This window comes from Buteo buteo, chromosome Z, assembly GCF_964188355.1.
Source record: "Buteo buteo chromosome Z, bButBut1.hap1.1, whole genome shotgun sequence".
Lineage (NCBI taxonomy): Eukaryota > Metazoa > Chordata > Aves > Accipitriformes > Accipitridae > Buteo > Buteo buteo.
This window is the reverse complement of record NC_134204.1, coordinates 4,877,732-4,894,919: the sequence shown is the minus strand read 5'-3', so window position 1 is coordinate 4,894,919 and position 17,188 is coordinate 4,877,732. Positions and strand designations below refer to the sequence as shown.

The following is a 17,188-nucleotide window of genomic DNA, read 5'->3' as shown; positions in this document are numbered from 1 at the left end:
GAAACTGGATCAGGGCCATTAGAGCCTTTTCTGGCAGAGCTGACGAGTTCAGGCACTCTACCCAGCTAACACAACCAGACAGCTCCTGCCTGGCGAGCTAAGAGAGGCAGGAATCATTCAGGCGTTCCTCTGGGACAGCTCAGGTACTAAGTCTGGTTGTGATCCAGCCACCAACCCCTCTTCTGACCATGTCAACCACTGGGCTTGGTGCAAGGGGCGTCCTCAGAGCCGCCTTCCCACAGAGCACGGCAGGCAGAAGAAACACATCAACCAGCTTCATCGGCAGAGAGCTGATGGGTTAAGCCGTAGCTTCGGCCCACCTAAATCACACAGGACTTAGCTGCCAGACACCAACCCCAGCTGCCTTGTCCTCAGCACCAACTGGTCTTCACACATGCCTAAACCCAAGAAGCAAGTCGCTAGTCACCTGTAAGTGTTCCCTGCCTGCTCACTTTGCACATCATTACGTGGTTACCCAGAGCTCGTGGCCCGCTCCCAGACAGATGGTACCCAACAGCTACAGAACCGGCACATCTTGATCCTTTTGACGAGGAACAGCCTCTGCTGTTTTAGTCTTCCCACCTTGAATCCCAAAGCCCAAAAGACAGGAATAGTTACCTACGCCCCTGAGTGCCCAGCACTGGAGGTTAGTGATGGGCACCTGGCTTGGCATGGATTGAATCACACCTGGGAGGTTTTCTATCATTCCCACCCTCCTGCACCAATCCTATAGGGAATTTCAGTCCTCAGGCAACCAGGAGTGCTTTGGCCGTCTAAGGCACACATCCACGGGCAGACATTCCCGCACCTGACTCCAGCACCCCATCTGTGATCTGGCCCAGACCTATTCAGAAGGTAATTGTTAGAAATTTAGGGATTCCCTAAGGCAGTTGCTGTGGTACTCAAACCCTCCCCGTAGCTGGCTGCACCTACGATCCAGTGAACCCATGACACGGTATTGGAGATCGTCACTGCTCTGCTTCTAGTTCACAGAGCTGGCTGCTGCCAGGGACTTCATTCCCACGTAGGCATCAGCAGACTCGGACCCTGTTACTCATTAACCAGCTCTGACAATCTAAACAAAGCATCGCTCCGAGACATCCATCACGGACCTGCAAGCCAGTGGCTTTTTTTTGTGAATCCCCTCCAATGTGTCCACAACCTCATTAAAGTGCCAGACTCGGACAGGGGGGTCCCAAATCTGGTTTCGTGGAGGAAAGAGCCACCCCACCGCTCCGCAGATGGAGGCAGCACAGCCCGACGGCGAATCCTGCCTGCCCCCTGCGCTGCATCTCTTTCACAGAGAGCAGAAAAGCTGCTGTTTTACACAACTTGAGGCCAGGCCTGAGCATCCTCGAAACATGAGAGATGTGAAGTCTAAAACTCAATCCGATCAGATTCCCTATGAGGATCTCCCATCCAACTTACCCAATGCATTTCCCTTCTTTTGAGATGCAAGGATTCGTTTTAGCAGTGAGAAAGCAAAGGCAGCCCAAGAAGAAATTAACAGTAAAGGGAAAAAAATTTACTGCGCTGGAGTAAAGCAGCTTCCCCTGCAAAATTTAAAGTAACGTGTACTACTGGGTGTAAAGTCAGGGGATGGCAGAGTCTGGCTCGCTCACAACGGCTGGTGCCTGTTTGATTAGAGGAAGCCTCGCTCGCTCAGCGATGCTAAGCTGACAACCGCTATCAGATACCCTAGTCTTAGGCATGGAAAAAACAAATCCAGTCTCCTGTTAAATACATCTCCATCAAAAGAGAGGCACCCTGGGAAGGAACACAGTGAGAATAACGTCACTCCAGCTCACGGAGATGCTGAGGCTGTTTCCACAGGGCTGGAGGAAGCAAAGTCACAAAGTTAGATGGGTTTTGGTTCAACAACGAACCATTCGCTCCAGCACTCGGGTGAAGTTGCGCTCTAAGCCATCACTGTCAAAAAGTCCTAAAGTGAATTAAACTGTGGTTTAAATTAGCCTAACAGGTTCCTTTAAGTTCACTAGCTTTTTCTCTGCCCTTTCTCCTGTAATTCACTCCCTCAAGACTTCCCTCTCCAGCCTCTTCTCCACCTTTCACAGTGATTTCAGAGCCTTATAAACCCCTCAAATATGCCACGCTTCTGATATTCCAGATTCCTCCAGCGAGCCAGGGAGGCCAGGTTAAAAAAAAAGAAAGAAAAATACCCCTTGAATTTCTCAAATAACTGATAAAAAGCAATTAAACAACGGAAGGTCACCAGGTCCTCCACTCTGGTGTGTTAATAGAATAGTGCCTCCAAAAATTACCCAGAAACAGGAAAACTCAACAGGCTGCTGATACACGACACGCTGTGATGCACACTCCCAGGTCAGTGTTTTGAGAGGGAAGGATGCTGACCTGTCTTGGATAAGGAGAATAACGCTGGAGAGGTCGAGCTCAGGTATATCGAGAGTCTGGTTTGAAGCCTTGAGTCTTTTTAAGTGGTGGGGGAGGAGAAAGGACAGAGTTAAAGGAGAGTTAGTTAAAAAAACAACAAAAAAAAAGCAGCAGGGAAGAGGACATTTGGAGAGGCCGTTGGCAAGAGACCAAGGACAGAGCAAGAGGAAAGGTGGAGAATTCAAGAGGGAAACTTCTTAACATTTGCTTGGAGCTCACTAAGTGGGAGGAGAAACAAACTAATTAGTAATATCAGGACAGGAGCCATGCTGGGCTATATAAGCTGGTAGGGCATTTTCTTTTTCCCACTCTCTTAGCCCTGCTTTCCTTCTGTCCTAGCCAGCAAAGCAACAGCTACCCCTGAACTCATCGGAGAGGTAAGAGCACTCTCTTCGTTCCTTTGAATGCACAGCAATAAACATGCACCCTGTTACTGACTGACTGTCTTACCTGGATCTTTCTTCTTCCCCAAAACACCTAACAAACAGCATTTCAACAGTCCTCCTGAGTGAGAGCAGCTAAAGCTCAAGAGGAGCACAGAGGTTAGCGAATGTCACAAGAATTTCAATTCTTGAGAATTTTCTAGCTGGGTGAGGATTTATTAGTACTGCTTAGCCCAGTTGGCTGAACCTTTGAGGAAAAAAAAACCCCAACAAACAACAACAACAAACAACTGGAACTCTTTAACATGTCCTTTTACTGCCTTTCCATTCTGCAAAATGAAAAATGCCCAAATAGTAACAATATACAGTTAATGTGATAGTATCTCTGGATTTCTCTGTCCCCAAGAGAGAGATCTCTGAAAATTGAATTGCGAATGGGCTTAATGAATATTTGAATCTGAGGGATAAGCTTTCGTTTGAACTAATGCTTTGAAAAGTATCTTCTATTGGAAAACCTGAACTTTTTTTTCAGTGAGGGTCAAGTGCATTATAATCTCTCTGTGCTGCGGGGTGTGCTTGTGCGTGCGTGTGTTCCTATACATAACACAACACTACATTTATCCAGCTTTACTAAACCCCTGGTAACATTACACAGGCTATGCTGGAATCAGAGTTGCTGAGAATCTGGCCCTTTCCTCCTATTGTACTTGGATGCAGGAATTCCTCTAAAAACATGCTGCACACAGAGCTGGCTGCCCGCACGCTTCACAGCAACAATTCGGAGAATGCAAGATACAATGACTGTAATTGTGCAGTAGCAGTTCCTTGGACAAAGAAATACCACACGGTAATTTAAATCCTCTTGATTTACAGAGTAACTTGAATTTTGTCAGGGAGAGAGGAAAATTCCAGAAAGAAGAGAACGTGTTAGATAACTTTGCTGCATTTTTAGAGATAAAAGCCCCAAACCTAGCAACGCAGGCACCAGCTTGGAATTAACTATTACCTGGGAGTATTAAAACAATTAGCCAAATAAAAGCCTCTGCTCCTTTCCCAGCTGCAAGCACAGCACCACTCTTACCGTGCACAACACATCCTGAATGTGTGACCGGGCTTGTCTCCATTTCAGCATGTGAATAAAAAAAGTATTTTCAGGACAGATGTTGCAGGAGTGCAGCACCAGCACGGAGCCTGCTCCGCTGCAGCTTTAACGAGGCATTACTGAGATGCCGTAGGTATGGCGTGACATGGAAGAAGTGTACACAAGTGGAAGAGAAATTGATTTAGGGAGACATGAAGTTGCATAACATCAGTACTTTGCTAGAGCACATTTATTAACTCTGAAAAGATGATAAAAAAACCAATAGATTAGCTTCTTGGCCCTGAGGTGATTTCATTTTCATGCAAGAGAAACATCTTTTTTTTTTCTTTTCTATTCTCACGGGTTCCATTTCATAGCTGATACAAAAGTATTTAGATAATTCTAGCTGCAAAACTTTCCTTTCTGCTTACACAAGCATTCTTAGCGAGGATGGCAGAAAGATATTATCCAACAGCACAAAGATATCTAGGCAAGGAGAGGCGGCAAACATCTGGAATCACTGGGGAAAAGCAGCAGCGCCCCAAATCTAGCTCTCACTTTCCACGGTACACCATGGGAAAATAGTTTTAAATAGTTCCTCTGCACTCACAGCAACTCAGTCCTTGCACCACAGAGATGAAAATCACATTCAGACTCCCTCTGCCTGGGTCCTGCTGCTGCTCCTGTATCACACCAGTTACACACCAGCATCGGGAGCCCACACTGGTTTTCCTACCAAATGCACGTCTGGAGCATCTCTCCAGAGCGTACATGAGATCAGGAGGTGCACTTCAAGCTGTGTGTCTGAGAGCAGGACTTACACAGTCTTTAGTTCAGAATCTGAGATCAAAAAACACTTTCCCCGACTAACAGAAATAAGGAATAAAAAAGTTTTTACAAAATCCTTTCTCCCCACAGAAGCCAAGCAGTCTGTTCCAGCAGAATAGTCCTTTCACAATTATTTCCATTTCCCTCCTTCATCCACTAAGAAAAAAAGCCCACCTTGGCCGAAAACTGCATGTTAACATAACTTTAATAGCAGATCTTCACAAGACTTAAAATTCTCTGAACATGTCCATGTGTTCTGTCCTTTCTTAAAATGGCTGCTATCACCTACCCCCTAAAACAAGGTAATGTGTTAGCAGATCTTTCATCTGAGCATATACGGCAACTATCGCTTCTTATAACGCCAAAAACTATTAAAATTGCCCCAAAAATTCTCTGCTGGTGCTGGTTTCCAGGTGGTTCACTGCTCCTTTATACTTTCTTTGGACAACTAAGTAGAAGTAGAGCAAGTCCTCCATGCTCTGGATGGATGGGAAAATTCTGGATGGACGGGAAAATTCCCAGGCTGGTGGCGACAGCCGAACCAGCGCCCGCAGGAGGCAGCCCTCATGCGGCGCCTGCGATGTCATTTGGGGTGGCAGCGAAGCCAACGGGGCTGGATCTGGGTCTTTACGGTGTCACAAAGTTCTCATCTGAAACCAAGAGTGCTCTCGGCCTCCCCATTGCATACCAGGCTGCTTTGTATGTGATGGGGGTGTTTTGTAATGATTTCCTTCTCCTGTGTAAGCTGATAGGAAAGATGAACTGAAGTTCATGTGATTCCTCTCTAGAGAGACACATCACTTGATGGACAGGGACATAGTGAACAGGAGTTTGACCACCGGCCAGAAGGTGCCTGTGATCACCCCCCAAGCACTCCAATTTTGAATATTCTGGAAAAACAGGTATGCGGGGCATTGACACAGCCTTCGTCGGGGGTGAAGTTCAAGCCAGGTTGGTGGAAGTGCCTCACCTGGCCTTTTTGCCATGCCAAGTGGATTGAGCTGACTTCATTTCTGCCCATGAAAACCCAGAGCAAAGGAGTTCTCTGGACTTGCATGGTGCAGTACTACCTGCATAGCTGCCGTGCCAGCAGCACAGCCCATGTACCGCCAAATAGCGTCAGGAGCAGATAAAAGGTTTCACATCCCACAGGGATTCACAGCGTGTAATTATTACATAGCCCAGCGTAAAAATTACCTTGCACAAGAAAGAAGTGAAATTCCACTCGGGTACTCACCACGGGAGAAGTCTTTTCCCGTTCATTCTGGTCCTGATTCAGCACTGGACTCGCATTGCTTCACTGGGAAGTCAAATACGCACTTATGTGCCTTCCTACGGCGAAGCGACTCAAAGTTCTGATGAATTAGGGCTTCCAATCTGACCCGTTTTCTTCTCCACCATGTGAGTGAGCCAGACAGCGACTCTGATTCTTCTTCACGTGCCCATTACATCCCACGCTGCAGAACGTCTCCACGCTCCTGTGGTGCAAACAGCTCCTCACTCCGCATGCGGGGAAACATATTGGGCGTGCGAGCACGGGACACAAAACATCACTCTGTAAATGCAACAGCCCTTGACTTTACAGATTAGCAACAGAGAAAGCCTAAGTTACCTAAAGAGGAAGATTCTATAAATTGAAAAATTAAATGCAGTTTCACCAAATGAAGAGCATTTATCTTGGCTGGAAATTTTGATTTAGCTGAAAGTGCATCCAATTCACTTATTCCATTATTTCAGAATAAAATATGAGAAAAGCGAAGGTTAATGAATCAAGGTAATGAATTATAACTGAGCCAGGAAAAAGCCTTCCAGCACCAAGACACCATCCCTAGGAATACTCTCCTCCTTTTCTTTTCTTCCTCCTCTAGTTAAGCTCCTTGCCTTCATGTCCTACACAAAGTCAAATTCAACACTCTTCTACTTACTGGTCCTGTCTTCGGCTTCTTTCACATGGAACCTATCCTTGCATTAGGTGGGTCCTCCCAGAAGGCAGAAAATGTGTTTATTATTTGTGCAAATATTTATTACTTCTGAAATGTCACCAACAGCCCTCCAATAACACACAGTAAGAAACTGGCCAGGACATACATTAACCAGCCAGTCCCCTACACAGACTCAGAGCTGTTTAACAACGTGTCTGGGTCTGCAAGTGTAATGCCCAGGGATAAGGCTGCTTTAGCTTAAGTACTCAGCACCTGTATTTCTGAAGCATGGATTCTCTTCCCCAGCCGCCGAGAAGGCTTTTATCAAAGTTGCAAGTGAGTTAAGGACTAACTCCAACACTTTTGTGTTTGTATCATCCTATTTAGACTATTAACTCCCAACCTAAATCCTTTACTTCTTGCACAAGCTGCTACTCACCGGTGAGACCTGAAGCAGCTCTGGTTCTGTATTCACTCAACAACGTACCTTGTCTCGTGTTTTCTTTGTCTTGACAATTACCAAGAATTAGTTCTACTCTTCAGGAAACCGAGTACGCTCCAGGGAAAGGTTTGGCTGGTTTTGATTTGCTGACTTCATATTGAGAATTGGCCCTTAGACAAATAACGAATTGGCTATAGGACATGAGAAAGGTTGAACTGATCCCAATAGGTGACAGGATAGAGATCTATAAACCTAACTCTAGGTACCTATTATTGATGGCTGATGGATAAAATCGAACTGGAAATATGGGTTAAGCAGCAGAGGAAACGTAATCACTGAAGCAGCTTCCTAGATGTGCTGGATCTCTAATAAGTTGAATCTTGAGGTGAGCTTCAACTTCTGTGAAGCCAGTGTCCTTTAATGCCATCTTGCTCTTCTTGAAGTCGCCCTTTAAATCAAGAGCTGCTTGATTTCTAGAAAACATGGTATAGCTGAGCAGGGTATTAAAATAACATAAAATACTATGACACAAGGCTCAGTGGTTCCTTGCGGTGTTCAAATCTATGACTGCGTGAAAGTCTGGAAGGACAACGCAGGGTCCCAAAAGCACATGAAGAGGGAATGCGCTCATGGAGACATGAGAATCAGGTGTTCAGAGTAAGGATTTTCCTCTTTCTGGCTCCAAAATAACACACAGTGAGCAAAAATATGTGGTAGAGAGAATAAACAGGGATCAGTAAGAGGCATTGTAATGAACTGTCTTTTCTTTTTCCCTTGAATTTTACCAAAGGGTCAGAACATCAACATGGAAAACAGTGTTGATGTCAAGATAGAAACCAAAGGGGAAAGAAAGCCAATAAAGCAGAATCCACTGAGCAAAGCTGGGAAGAGAGTCTGCAGAGCTGTTGGGTACATCACCGGAGACATGAAGGAATTTGGAGCCTGGCTAAAAGGTAAAGCTACTTCATCATGACTAATTAGGGAATTCCAAAGAAGGATTGCATCAAAGGAGTAATAAGTAACTTCTCAGTAATGTGATTCAAGTTAGAGTAGTACAGAAACTACCTCTGCCCTGATTTATTTCCATTTTGTAGGGAAAAAAATCAGCTTTGTGCAGAGATCCACATACTGCTTAAATCTTGAGGATGACCGAGATGACATTTACCTCCCAACACGCCATGTACAAAGCGAATTTAGTCCCACAGAACATAGCCTAGGATGGTTATTTTGTGCTCTGCCATTCTTCATAATGCTCCCTGTCCTTTCAGCTGAGCAGTTTCTGTCAAGCCTAATGCCACTGTGAAGTTAAATTACACATAGGTAGGTGTGTTTGGTCCCCATAATAAATCAGCAATGGGATACACACATGATTTGCCATCTGAGGCACAGGCATCATAAATTAGCTGGTTCATATGAATCCGGTCCAGGGTACTCTGGCAACCACACTGTTCATCTCAGCTTTCCAGCTGTAAGACTTCAGTATAGACCATAATAAATCCCAGTCAGGTTTTACAGTCTTGTTGATTCATGGCTTCAGTCGTGCTGCCAAGTTCCACTGCCAAAATTCTTCCTGAGTTTCGAAAAAAACATCCTGAATCGGTACCATCTGTGTATTTGGGGGGGGAGGGGGGGGGCAGTTTATTATTTAATTTGATCTCTTCCAGATAAACCTCTCATGATCCAGTTTATTGACTGGGTGCTGCGTGGGATATCCCAGGTGATGTTTGTCAACAATCCCCTCAGCGGGCTTATCGTAGTTGCTGGCTTCTTGGTGCAGAACCCATGGTGGACGCTCACAGGCTGTTTAGGAGCAGTCGTCTCAACTTTAACAGCACTTATTCTGGGTCAGGACAGGTAAGACCATCCTTTCCCCCTTCAAAACCAGACTGTCACTTCAGTGCTGACTTATGTGTTCAACAAGCGACGCGGATGAAGAGCACGTATCTAGCCTTCACTGGCTATGTATCTGGTCTGGTAGGACCAGACAGATCTTCCCACCAGCTGCATCTGGTGCAAAGAGACCCTTAGACGTAACTGCCGAAGGAGTAGTTGCTGAGAGGACGTGGGACTCAAGTAAATTGAAGGTCGGGGCAGGAACCTTGGCAGGTCGTCGTCAGAGTCACAACTGCATGGGGAGGGAGGGGGTGATGCGAGCAAAGCAGCCCCAGGGGAGAGAATTTCGAGATAGTTGTTTTCTTCCCACAGATCAGCCACAGCAGCAGGCCTGTACGGCTATAACGGGGTCTTGGTGGGATTGCTCATGGCCGTCTTCTCTGCTAAGGGAAACTACCACTGGTGGCTTCTACTGCCAGTAGCGCTGGTGTCCATGACGTGGTAAGTCGGATGGCTCCTCTGCTTCTTATTCCAGTCCCAGTGTCCCCACACGGAGACTGAGCTGTCGTATTTTTATGCACTATGCTGACTGCAACACAAAACAAACACGACTGGCACATACATGCTACTAAATCTGTATCATTGTTTGCACTTTTAAACGCGAATGTAATCCAGAAACAAATAAACCCAATGGGGAAAGGAAAATCGATGGCTGATCATGTGTAATTCAATGCCCCAAATGTTAGCCATATTGCTGCCATGAGTCAATTCATTTTTGTTTCAAGAGAAACATTATTTTCACCATTCCCCACCACCATCAACCACAAGTGTTTCATCTATTTAAGCTGCCATATAAAAATGTCATGAAAATTTACTTCCCCAAGCACAGAAGCTGTTCAGTGGTCCCAAGACATGACGGTTGGTGCTAATGAAAACAAACAACTAATAATACTTTACTTATATATATGACACCATAATCTGCTAGGTATTTGGACAGTGAAAATTTTGAAAGCTGGCCTTTGGTCCCCAAATGTCTAGCTGGAGATTGCTAAACCACACAAATCTGTCTGCCTGGAGTTCGTGTGGTATTATACTCACTTTAATACGCATACATTTGATATCAGCCTTTACTTCTAATGACCCTGATCCATAAGAATGAACAAGGACACACAGCCTTCTTTGCAATTCACTCAGACCTGACACGGGTGTCCTAAATTCAATCCACTTCACGCACTAAAAGGAAAAAAAGTAAACACTGAGACTGAGCTAGGAAGTAACTCCATTAAATCACTGGATCCTCCACATGAATGGAGGATCTTGGCTCCTTCATGGTCACCAAATTCACCACATATTGCGTAACCTGACAGGAATCTGTACATTGCTAACTGCCCTGGGAAGGGTAGGAAATTTACAGGGTGACCTAGCATATCTCTGATTTTATCAGAAACACTAAGGAAATTAAACAGCTTTTTTAAAAAATAGAGTGAATTTCCTGCAGTTGGTTTTTTTTTATTGGGTTTTGTGGTTTGTTTTTTTTTCCTAGCTGACAAGCTCCTAGTGAGACCATTTTGTTCTTCTTTCAGCCCTGTTTTCACCAGCGCTTTAGGCTCAGTCTTCTGTAAGTGGGATCTGCCTGTTTTCACCTTGCCTTTCAACTTGGCCTTGACCCTCTATCTGGCTGCATCAGGACCCCATAACCTCTTCTTCCCTACAACCGTCATTCAGTCTGCAACAGCAACACCAAACATCTCCTGGACAAACGCCGAAATGCCAATGGTAGGCTGTCCTGAAGATAACAATCTTCTCGATTTACAAAGAAAACCACTATAGAATCATATTATCTTCCTTTCTGTTACTGCATTACGGCCTGGCAATACAAAATTGCATTTATGAGATAACTATTATCCAAAACGTAAAGGTTTACTCCAGGAATTGACATTTTTGATAGCTTGAAAATATGAATCTTTTTGGTATTATCTGCTATCTTTCATTTACAGTTGGATCTAAACTATAATCTTCAAAGTGCCTCTAGAATCTAATTACCCATTACTGTGCGTATACTGATCAGCACCCCATAGATAAGGTTGTGCTGATACTACCAGTTCATTCACAGGTTAATTTTAGTTTTCCATGTAAAGAGTGCTGCATTTTTAAAATTGCATCTTTCTGATTAGAAATAAGCAAGCAGATATTACTATGGAAGAATGGTTACAAATTTGGGTGCAGGCACACGTTCACATATTTTTAGCTAAGATTCAAGTGGGACCTTTCAAAAAAAAAAAATTATTCTCCTGCATAGCATGGTAAACAACATAGAGACTAGAGTAATAGCTTTCCCCTAAGGCTCAGTGGGCTCTTTTGAGGGGTTCCTTGGGAGTTATTAAGAAAAAGAAGTTAATTGATACTAAATAGCAATCCATATGAGTGAACATTTCTCAGAAAACATTTCCCGTGGCACATAATTTTATGAGGACCATAAATGGGCTGTTCCATGTGGAGGAACACAACATTTTGAGGAGAAGTGTTTCAAAACCATCTCTAAGTTGTGACCAAGTTGGGCTCTGTCCCACCAACCCAGCAACTTTTACACATTCATATTCCTAGTGAATCCCAAGGGAGTTTCAGGTATAAAAGTAGAAGGGGGATATAGCCTAACCTAAGTCTTGTAATTCTGGCCAAGACATTATTGGCCATTTCATCCTCGGATCTGTCCGGTCAGAGCCAAATATCTTCTCAAAGTCATCACCTACCTGAGCACTTCCATTTCCTAGATCCACTCTCATGCTCCATAACAGCAGGCAAAAACGGTCATGTCAGCAGCATGTGTAAAGATGATGAGCAAACCCTTTCACAAAAGACATTTGCATTTGATATTAGAGCAAAAACCTGGCAGAGGAGCTCATGGCTAAGGAACAAGGCGTGACTCATTTTCATCGAAGGGGAAACCCTGTGGAAATGCCCTGCTGTCTCCCGAGAACCGTCCAAACTTTCCACTTACAGTCCAGGAAGAGACACTGCATCTAACAAATGCCGAACATGAACCTGACCAAGAAAAATAGATTTTAAAAAAAAAAAAAAAATTACAAAGCCAATAACAAATTGTCTTTTTTTTTTCTTCTTTTTTTTAATTCCTGCAGCTCCTGCAATCCATTCCAGTCGGAGTGGGTCAGGTTTATGGTTGCGATAACCCCTGGACTGGAGGAATTTTCCTGATTGCTTTATTTATCTCTTCTCCACTCATTTGTCTGCATGCGGCAATTGGATCAGCTGTAGGGATGCTGGCAGGTAAGGACTTGACTTGTGTTGCAGATTTATATAAAAACATGGAGAATAAAAGAGGAACCGCAATGAGTGGAGCACTTACAGTCACAAATGTTTCTTCCATTGGAGAATGACTGCTTGAAAAAAGATAATATATACATATAATTCTGTTTTAAGAATTCTTTTGTTTGACTTCCCCATTCTCTTACCTCATTTCATGATGGTGGAAATCTTCAGAAGAAAGAAGCCTACTTTTGGCTGAAATGAATTTTTATCATTAAATACTTCATTTCTGGGTATATTCTGACGGGTTTAGGAGCGGCTTAATAAAAGTCATAGCCATCAGTCTGAATGTGCAGGCCTCAAGGATACATTTAAGGTTCACACGTATGCTCGTTCACTCATACATCTTTTGCTGAAATCACACGGCCGAATTCAGCTCTACAGCAGCAGGGAAATTCTGCCCTGATTGCATTAGATTAAAGCGGCTTTAGCCTTAGACCCTAGCAACACGACTACAAATCGGAATTCCATGTACGTATGTGGGCTAGAGCCCTTAAAAAGCTGGATTCATGCCATTTCTCAGCTGCTTTTTTCTCTTTAGCCAAGGAATGACACACATCTTTGACTTATTTTCCAGCGCTGAGCCTAGCAACACCTTTTAGCAAAATCTACTCCGGCTTGTGGGGCTACAACAGCTCCCTCTCGTGCGTGGCGATCGGAGGCATGTTCTACGCTTTCACCTGGCAGACACATTTGCTGGCAATTGCCTGCGGTACGTAGCCTATGGATTTTCACTATTACCGCGCTTCCTTTTGAAGTGAGACGAGATGCATTTATACTGGAGGTGGGCTGAAGCCAAACGGCCACCTCTAGACAGGCAGATGGACTTCGGCGAGACTGACGAACGATTGAGCTGGATGTTGGAGCCATTGCTCTAATGCACCCTGACAAAATAAAAGGAGCGCTTTCACTTTCAGCCAAGAGTTGTGCTCAAAACAAGAGCCGCAATAAGTGGATGCTGATTAACTAAGGTCTTTGAAATGAGATGCTTGGTTTTGAGGCATTGTGTTCGTTCAACATTGCTGGATGAATCATATTGTTTTTTCCAATCATAGATACCAGCTCAAATTCCTCCTTTGGAGGAGGACGTATCTAAACTTTGAGAAAACTGGAGCTCAAGATGAGTCCGCACCTATAGTTAGACAGTACAGTTTCCTCAGCCTACTGAAAGGGATACCAAAGGCATGAGCTAGGCAACACAGAATGATTGAAGAATTATTTATAAGGCAATTCCATATGAAATTTCAATATCACAGTGAGCTGGGAGTGAAACTATTGCTCATTCAGTGCTCATATAAAAAAGATTTAGCTTTGTATCTCATTGACCCACCTTCTAGCCCTAGAGGCAGGAGAGATGGGGGTGGAAGGCTTATTTTCCTATTTAACCCCATCCATCAAGCTACAAACTTTCCATGTCAGTGCATTTTTCAAAAGGCTCTGTTTCCATAGGCTCATTTTTCATCACTCCAGTTCTTTTTTTGTTTCGCCCTTTCCATGAGTTCCAGGTTGGAGGGGACACAGTGCAAAAGAAAAAGCTTTAAGAGGGGGCTGTCCAGGCATGGTCGTAAACACTGGTTGAGCTACACAAGGCAGTGTGAGAGATGTTTTGCCATTGCTGGTCTCCTCCGTGGGCAACCAAAATCACCAGGAACAATCTTTCTTTTTCACAGCGCTCTTCAGTGCCTACCTGGGAGCAACAGTGACTAACATGTTGTCTGTGGTAAGTAGTGTATTAGCTAAGGTCTTTTTACCCCAAAGACAGATTTGAACATTTTGTACATTTGGGCATTTTCCTGGCTTGTGAGGCAGAACACCGAGACTCAGAGAACAATTCGGCCAAAGGCAGAACGGGTCTGGGAGAGGGGACACGGTCTGCCCAGGGGGTTGGTGTGGTTCCCACTGAAACAGGCCACTTTGATCACCACTTTTCATCCTCAGAGCTTGTATGAACTGCCACAGCTCAGCCCTCAACACCTCTGAGATAATTACATGTCTATACTTTGTGCCTGAAGCGACTGAGAAAAGGGCCCTCCACACGTGTAAAGAAACCTCAAATTTGGTTTAATTGCTTTGCCCAAGTGCCAAAAGACACTCAGTACAACAGCCCAGGAAAAAGCTGAATGCTTCTGGTATCCACTCCTCTCTCACCTCCATCCAAGACCACTGCAGATGCACAAAGAGAAGGCAGCCTTCTCACCAGAGCTGGTAGATGTTGCAGGTTAATGCACTATGTCAAGATCTCGTAAAGAAATTCTGCCTCCCCAGGGAGAGACTCCATGCAAAACCAAGTCAAGACTTCCTTGAGAAAGCTTGTTCCAAGCTACCCGGCTCTGGGTTTTGTTCAAGGGCTGGGGCATCAAATGAAAGAAAGACATACAGTAAATAGGTTGTTTTGTATTTTCCTTTGCAGTTTGGGGTGCCATCAGGAACCTGGTCTTTTTGCTTGTCTGCGCTGACCTTCCTGTTAATAAGCACAAATAACTCTGCCATCTACAAGCTGCCGCTCTCCAAAGTCACCTATCCAGAAGCCAATCGAGCTTATTACCTGAAGATGAAGAAACATCAGAGGTCTTGCTGTGAGGTATAAAGACCCAAGAAGAGAGATACTTTGCAGATTTTAAGGCAAGAGCGCAAGGTGTTTCCCCAAAAAACATGATTTGTGTGCTACAAAGTCAAAAGACCAGAAAAAAAAATCACCATCTTATGAGTGGAGAGACTTTTTCCACTGCATTCCTTTGTGCTATCCTGATTAGATAGAACTGTGCTGTGCTGGAAGGACCTTTCCCAAGACCAATCTGTAATGATTCAAAAGCACATATGTCTGAAAAGACACTTCAATTTTAAGCAGTGGGGAAATGACTTAGAAGTTGAAAAGAAAAAATCATTCTGTGAAATCGAAGTCACAGCAATCGGACATAAAGCAATAAAGAGCAGAGCATCTCTCAGCATCTGATGGGACTCCTAATTAATGGCTAAAACCAGCTTACGACAGCAATAGGATACGTCTTAGAGAGCTTCATAGTAGCAGAGAAGTGGAATAAAGAGTACCCTTTGCTAAGTAGAAAATAGATGGTGAAGAATTCTACCTGGAGGATCTCTCAAGCCCAGTGGAGAGATATGTGCATTAGCAATCATCACACACAAGATGGACACAGATAAATTGCAGGCAGTGTTGCTAACACTTGCAAGACTTGTGGTAAAAATCACAATAATGGCAGGGAGGGGCTGTCTATCAGCCCCAGCTTTTGGATGTTTCAGTTTGCACTAGGCTGGAATATTTCCTGAAATAAATGTTTCAGGCCTACCCAGTTGCAGAGAAAAGTCTGTAAACCCAAGGCCAAGAAAGCAAATACCAGTGAAAAGAATCTTTTTCTAAAAAGGAAAAAAAAAAAAAAATGAATAAGATTAATGATTTTATGTTAATCTCATGATTTTTCTTGATACTTCAACTTGGTCATGTGTTAGCAAGGGAGGGGACAGCAGCAAAGTCATTGCTGTCCCTTTCCTATGCAATAAAATGGCTCTGTTCAGCCTGTGCACAAGCAGAACTAATGTGAGCTGATCTTCTTGACCTCTCTCCCTACACCGCCACCCTCGGCCCACAAATGTCAAGCAGCAAGTTCGTCTGCTGCCGAAGTTGCTGCTCTGCCATCTCCCTCCACGCCACGATGGGAAGAGGATGGTTGGAGGACTGGTGGACGTAGCAGAGGTCTACAGCAGACCAGCCTTGTGCCACCTTCTGCACGGGCTCCTGGGGTCTGCAGGTAGGGAAGGAGGAAGGTGACCCTGCACCCAACAGTGCTGGTCACTGCCTGGCTCATCAAGATACTTCATCTCATGATAAAGCTGACATCTTCACCAAAAATACTCTATACGCTCCGGTCCTTCGCTTGGCATTAGCCTACGTGCAGTAACGTTGCTTCTGGGAAAGCAGATCAAAACCTGTTCCTCTTATAGCAGAGGAAATAAAAAGTAGCCTGCGAATAGTGCTACTGCTGATTTTTGAGGTTGGGAAAAACACATGCCTTTTTGCAAACTTCAAAAAGATCTGAGTGAAAAATATTTGAGATGAACTGCTGGCAGTATTTTCTGGTGAAGTGTTAGGTTTTCAGATGTTTGACAGTATTTCTGTATGACTGACACTCCAGAGATCACTTGTAAAAATGTACCATTTCCTATGTTTTACTTGGTAAATAGCTACAAAATATTGTGTGGAGATAATTTTTAAAACAAATATTCATGCCTTTTTGAGTTTGGTATAAGTTTTCCTCTATTTATCACCACTAGCCTCTTCCAAAGACAGATTATCTCTTAAGTAAGTAGTATAGATGATGTTGGAAAATAAAGTTATGAAATGCGTGTGTGGGGGATGCTTTGGAAACTTCTAACTTCTGCTCTTTGTACTTATGGCATTTTGCTGCATCGATACCTTCTTAAATGTGCAAGTTGCTTCTGTACAGGAGGCACGATCAGCCAAAGGCACGGTGTTGTGCCTGCAGAGCTACAGGCAGAGCTGGAAACCTCCTCGAGACCAGATGAAGACTCATTCCTAGGGGAGATGCTGGACAGGCCCCCCAGACTGGGATTAGATAAGGTCACGTTCTGTCCAGAGGATGTATCTCTCCATTTGTCCATCTGGACAAATGGAAAAGGATATCTTTTGGTGTCTGAACTGACATCTCCCCTCCCAGAACCGTGTGTGCCCCAGAGAGGCAAACCTACAAAGGTTTTACTCTTATGCTTTCACTCTTATGTCAAAATCTGCACTCGGGCAGGAGTACACACTTTATGACCAGTGTAAATCAGCAGATTTCCTCCAACTGGTGCTATTTCAGCTTGCTGTTGCTGAGCAACAGGGACATTTTGGCAGTACCATAAAGAAACCATATGCACAGAACAGAGAAACAACAAAAGATGAAGGCCATGTCTCAGCCATTAGAAAGACTTTGCACGTCATTCAGAA

At 44.2% G+C, this 17,188-nt stretch overlaps 1 protein-coding gene across 2 annotated transcripts; it reads left to right on the top strand.

The window, feature by feature from the left end:
- The first annotated feature begins 2,513 nt into the window (after positions 1–2,513).
- LOC142026929 (urea transporter 2-like) lies at positions 2,514–16,580 on the top strand. Of its 2 annotated transcripts, XM_075020415.1 has the most exons (9): positions 2,514–2,789; positions 7,859–8,021; positions 8,733–8,922; positions 9,274–9,402; positions 10,485–10,677; positions 12,039–12,186; positions 12,803–12,937; positions 13,896–13,945; positions 14,636–16,580. In XM_075020415.1, the coding sequence occupies exons 2-9, from the start codon at positions 7,874–7,876 to the stop codon at positions 14,810–14,812; spliced, it is 1,170 nt and encodes a 389-aa protein (XP_074876516.1). In that variant the 5' UTR covers positions 2,514–2,789; positions 7,859–7,873; the 3' UTR covers positions 14,813–16,580. The 2 variants fall into 2 exon arrangements, with proteins under 2 accessions (XP_074876516.1, XP_074876517.1); XM_075020416.1 differs by lacking the exon at positions 2,514–2,789 and having other exon boundaries at positions 7,880–8,021; positions 8,753–8,922.
- The last annotated feature ends 608 nt before the right edge of the window (positions 16,581–17,188 follow it).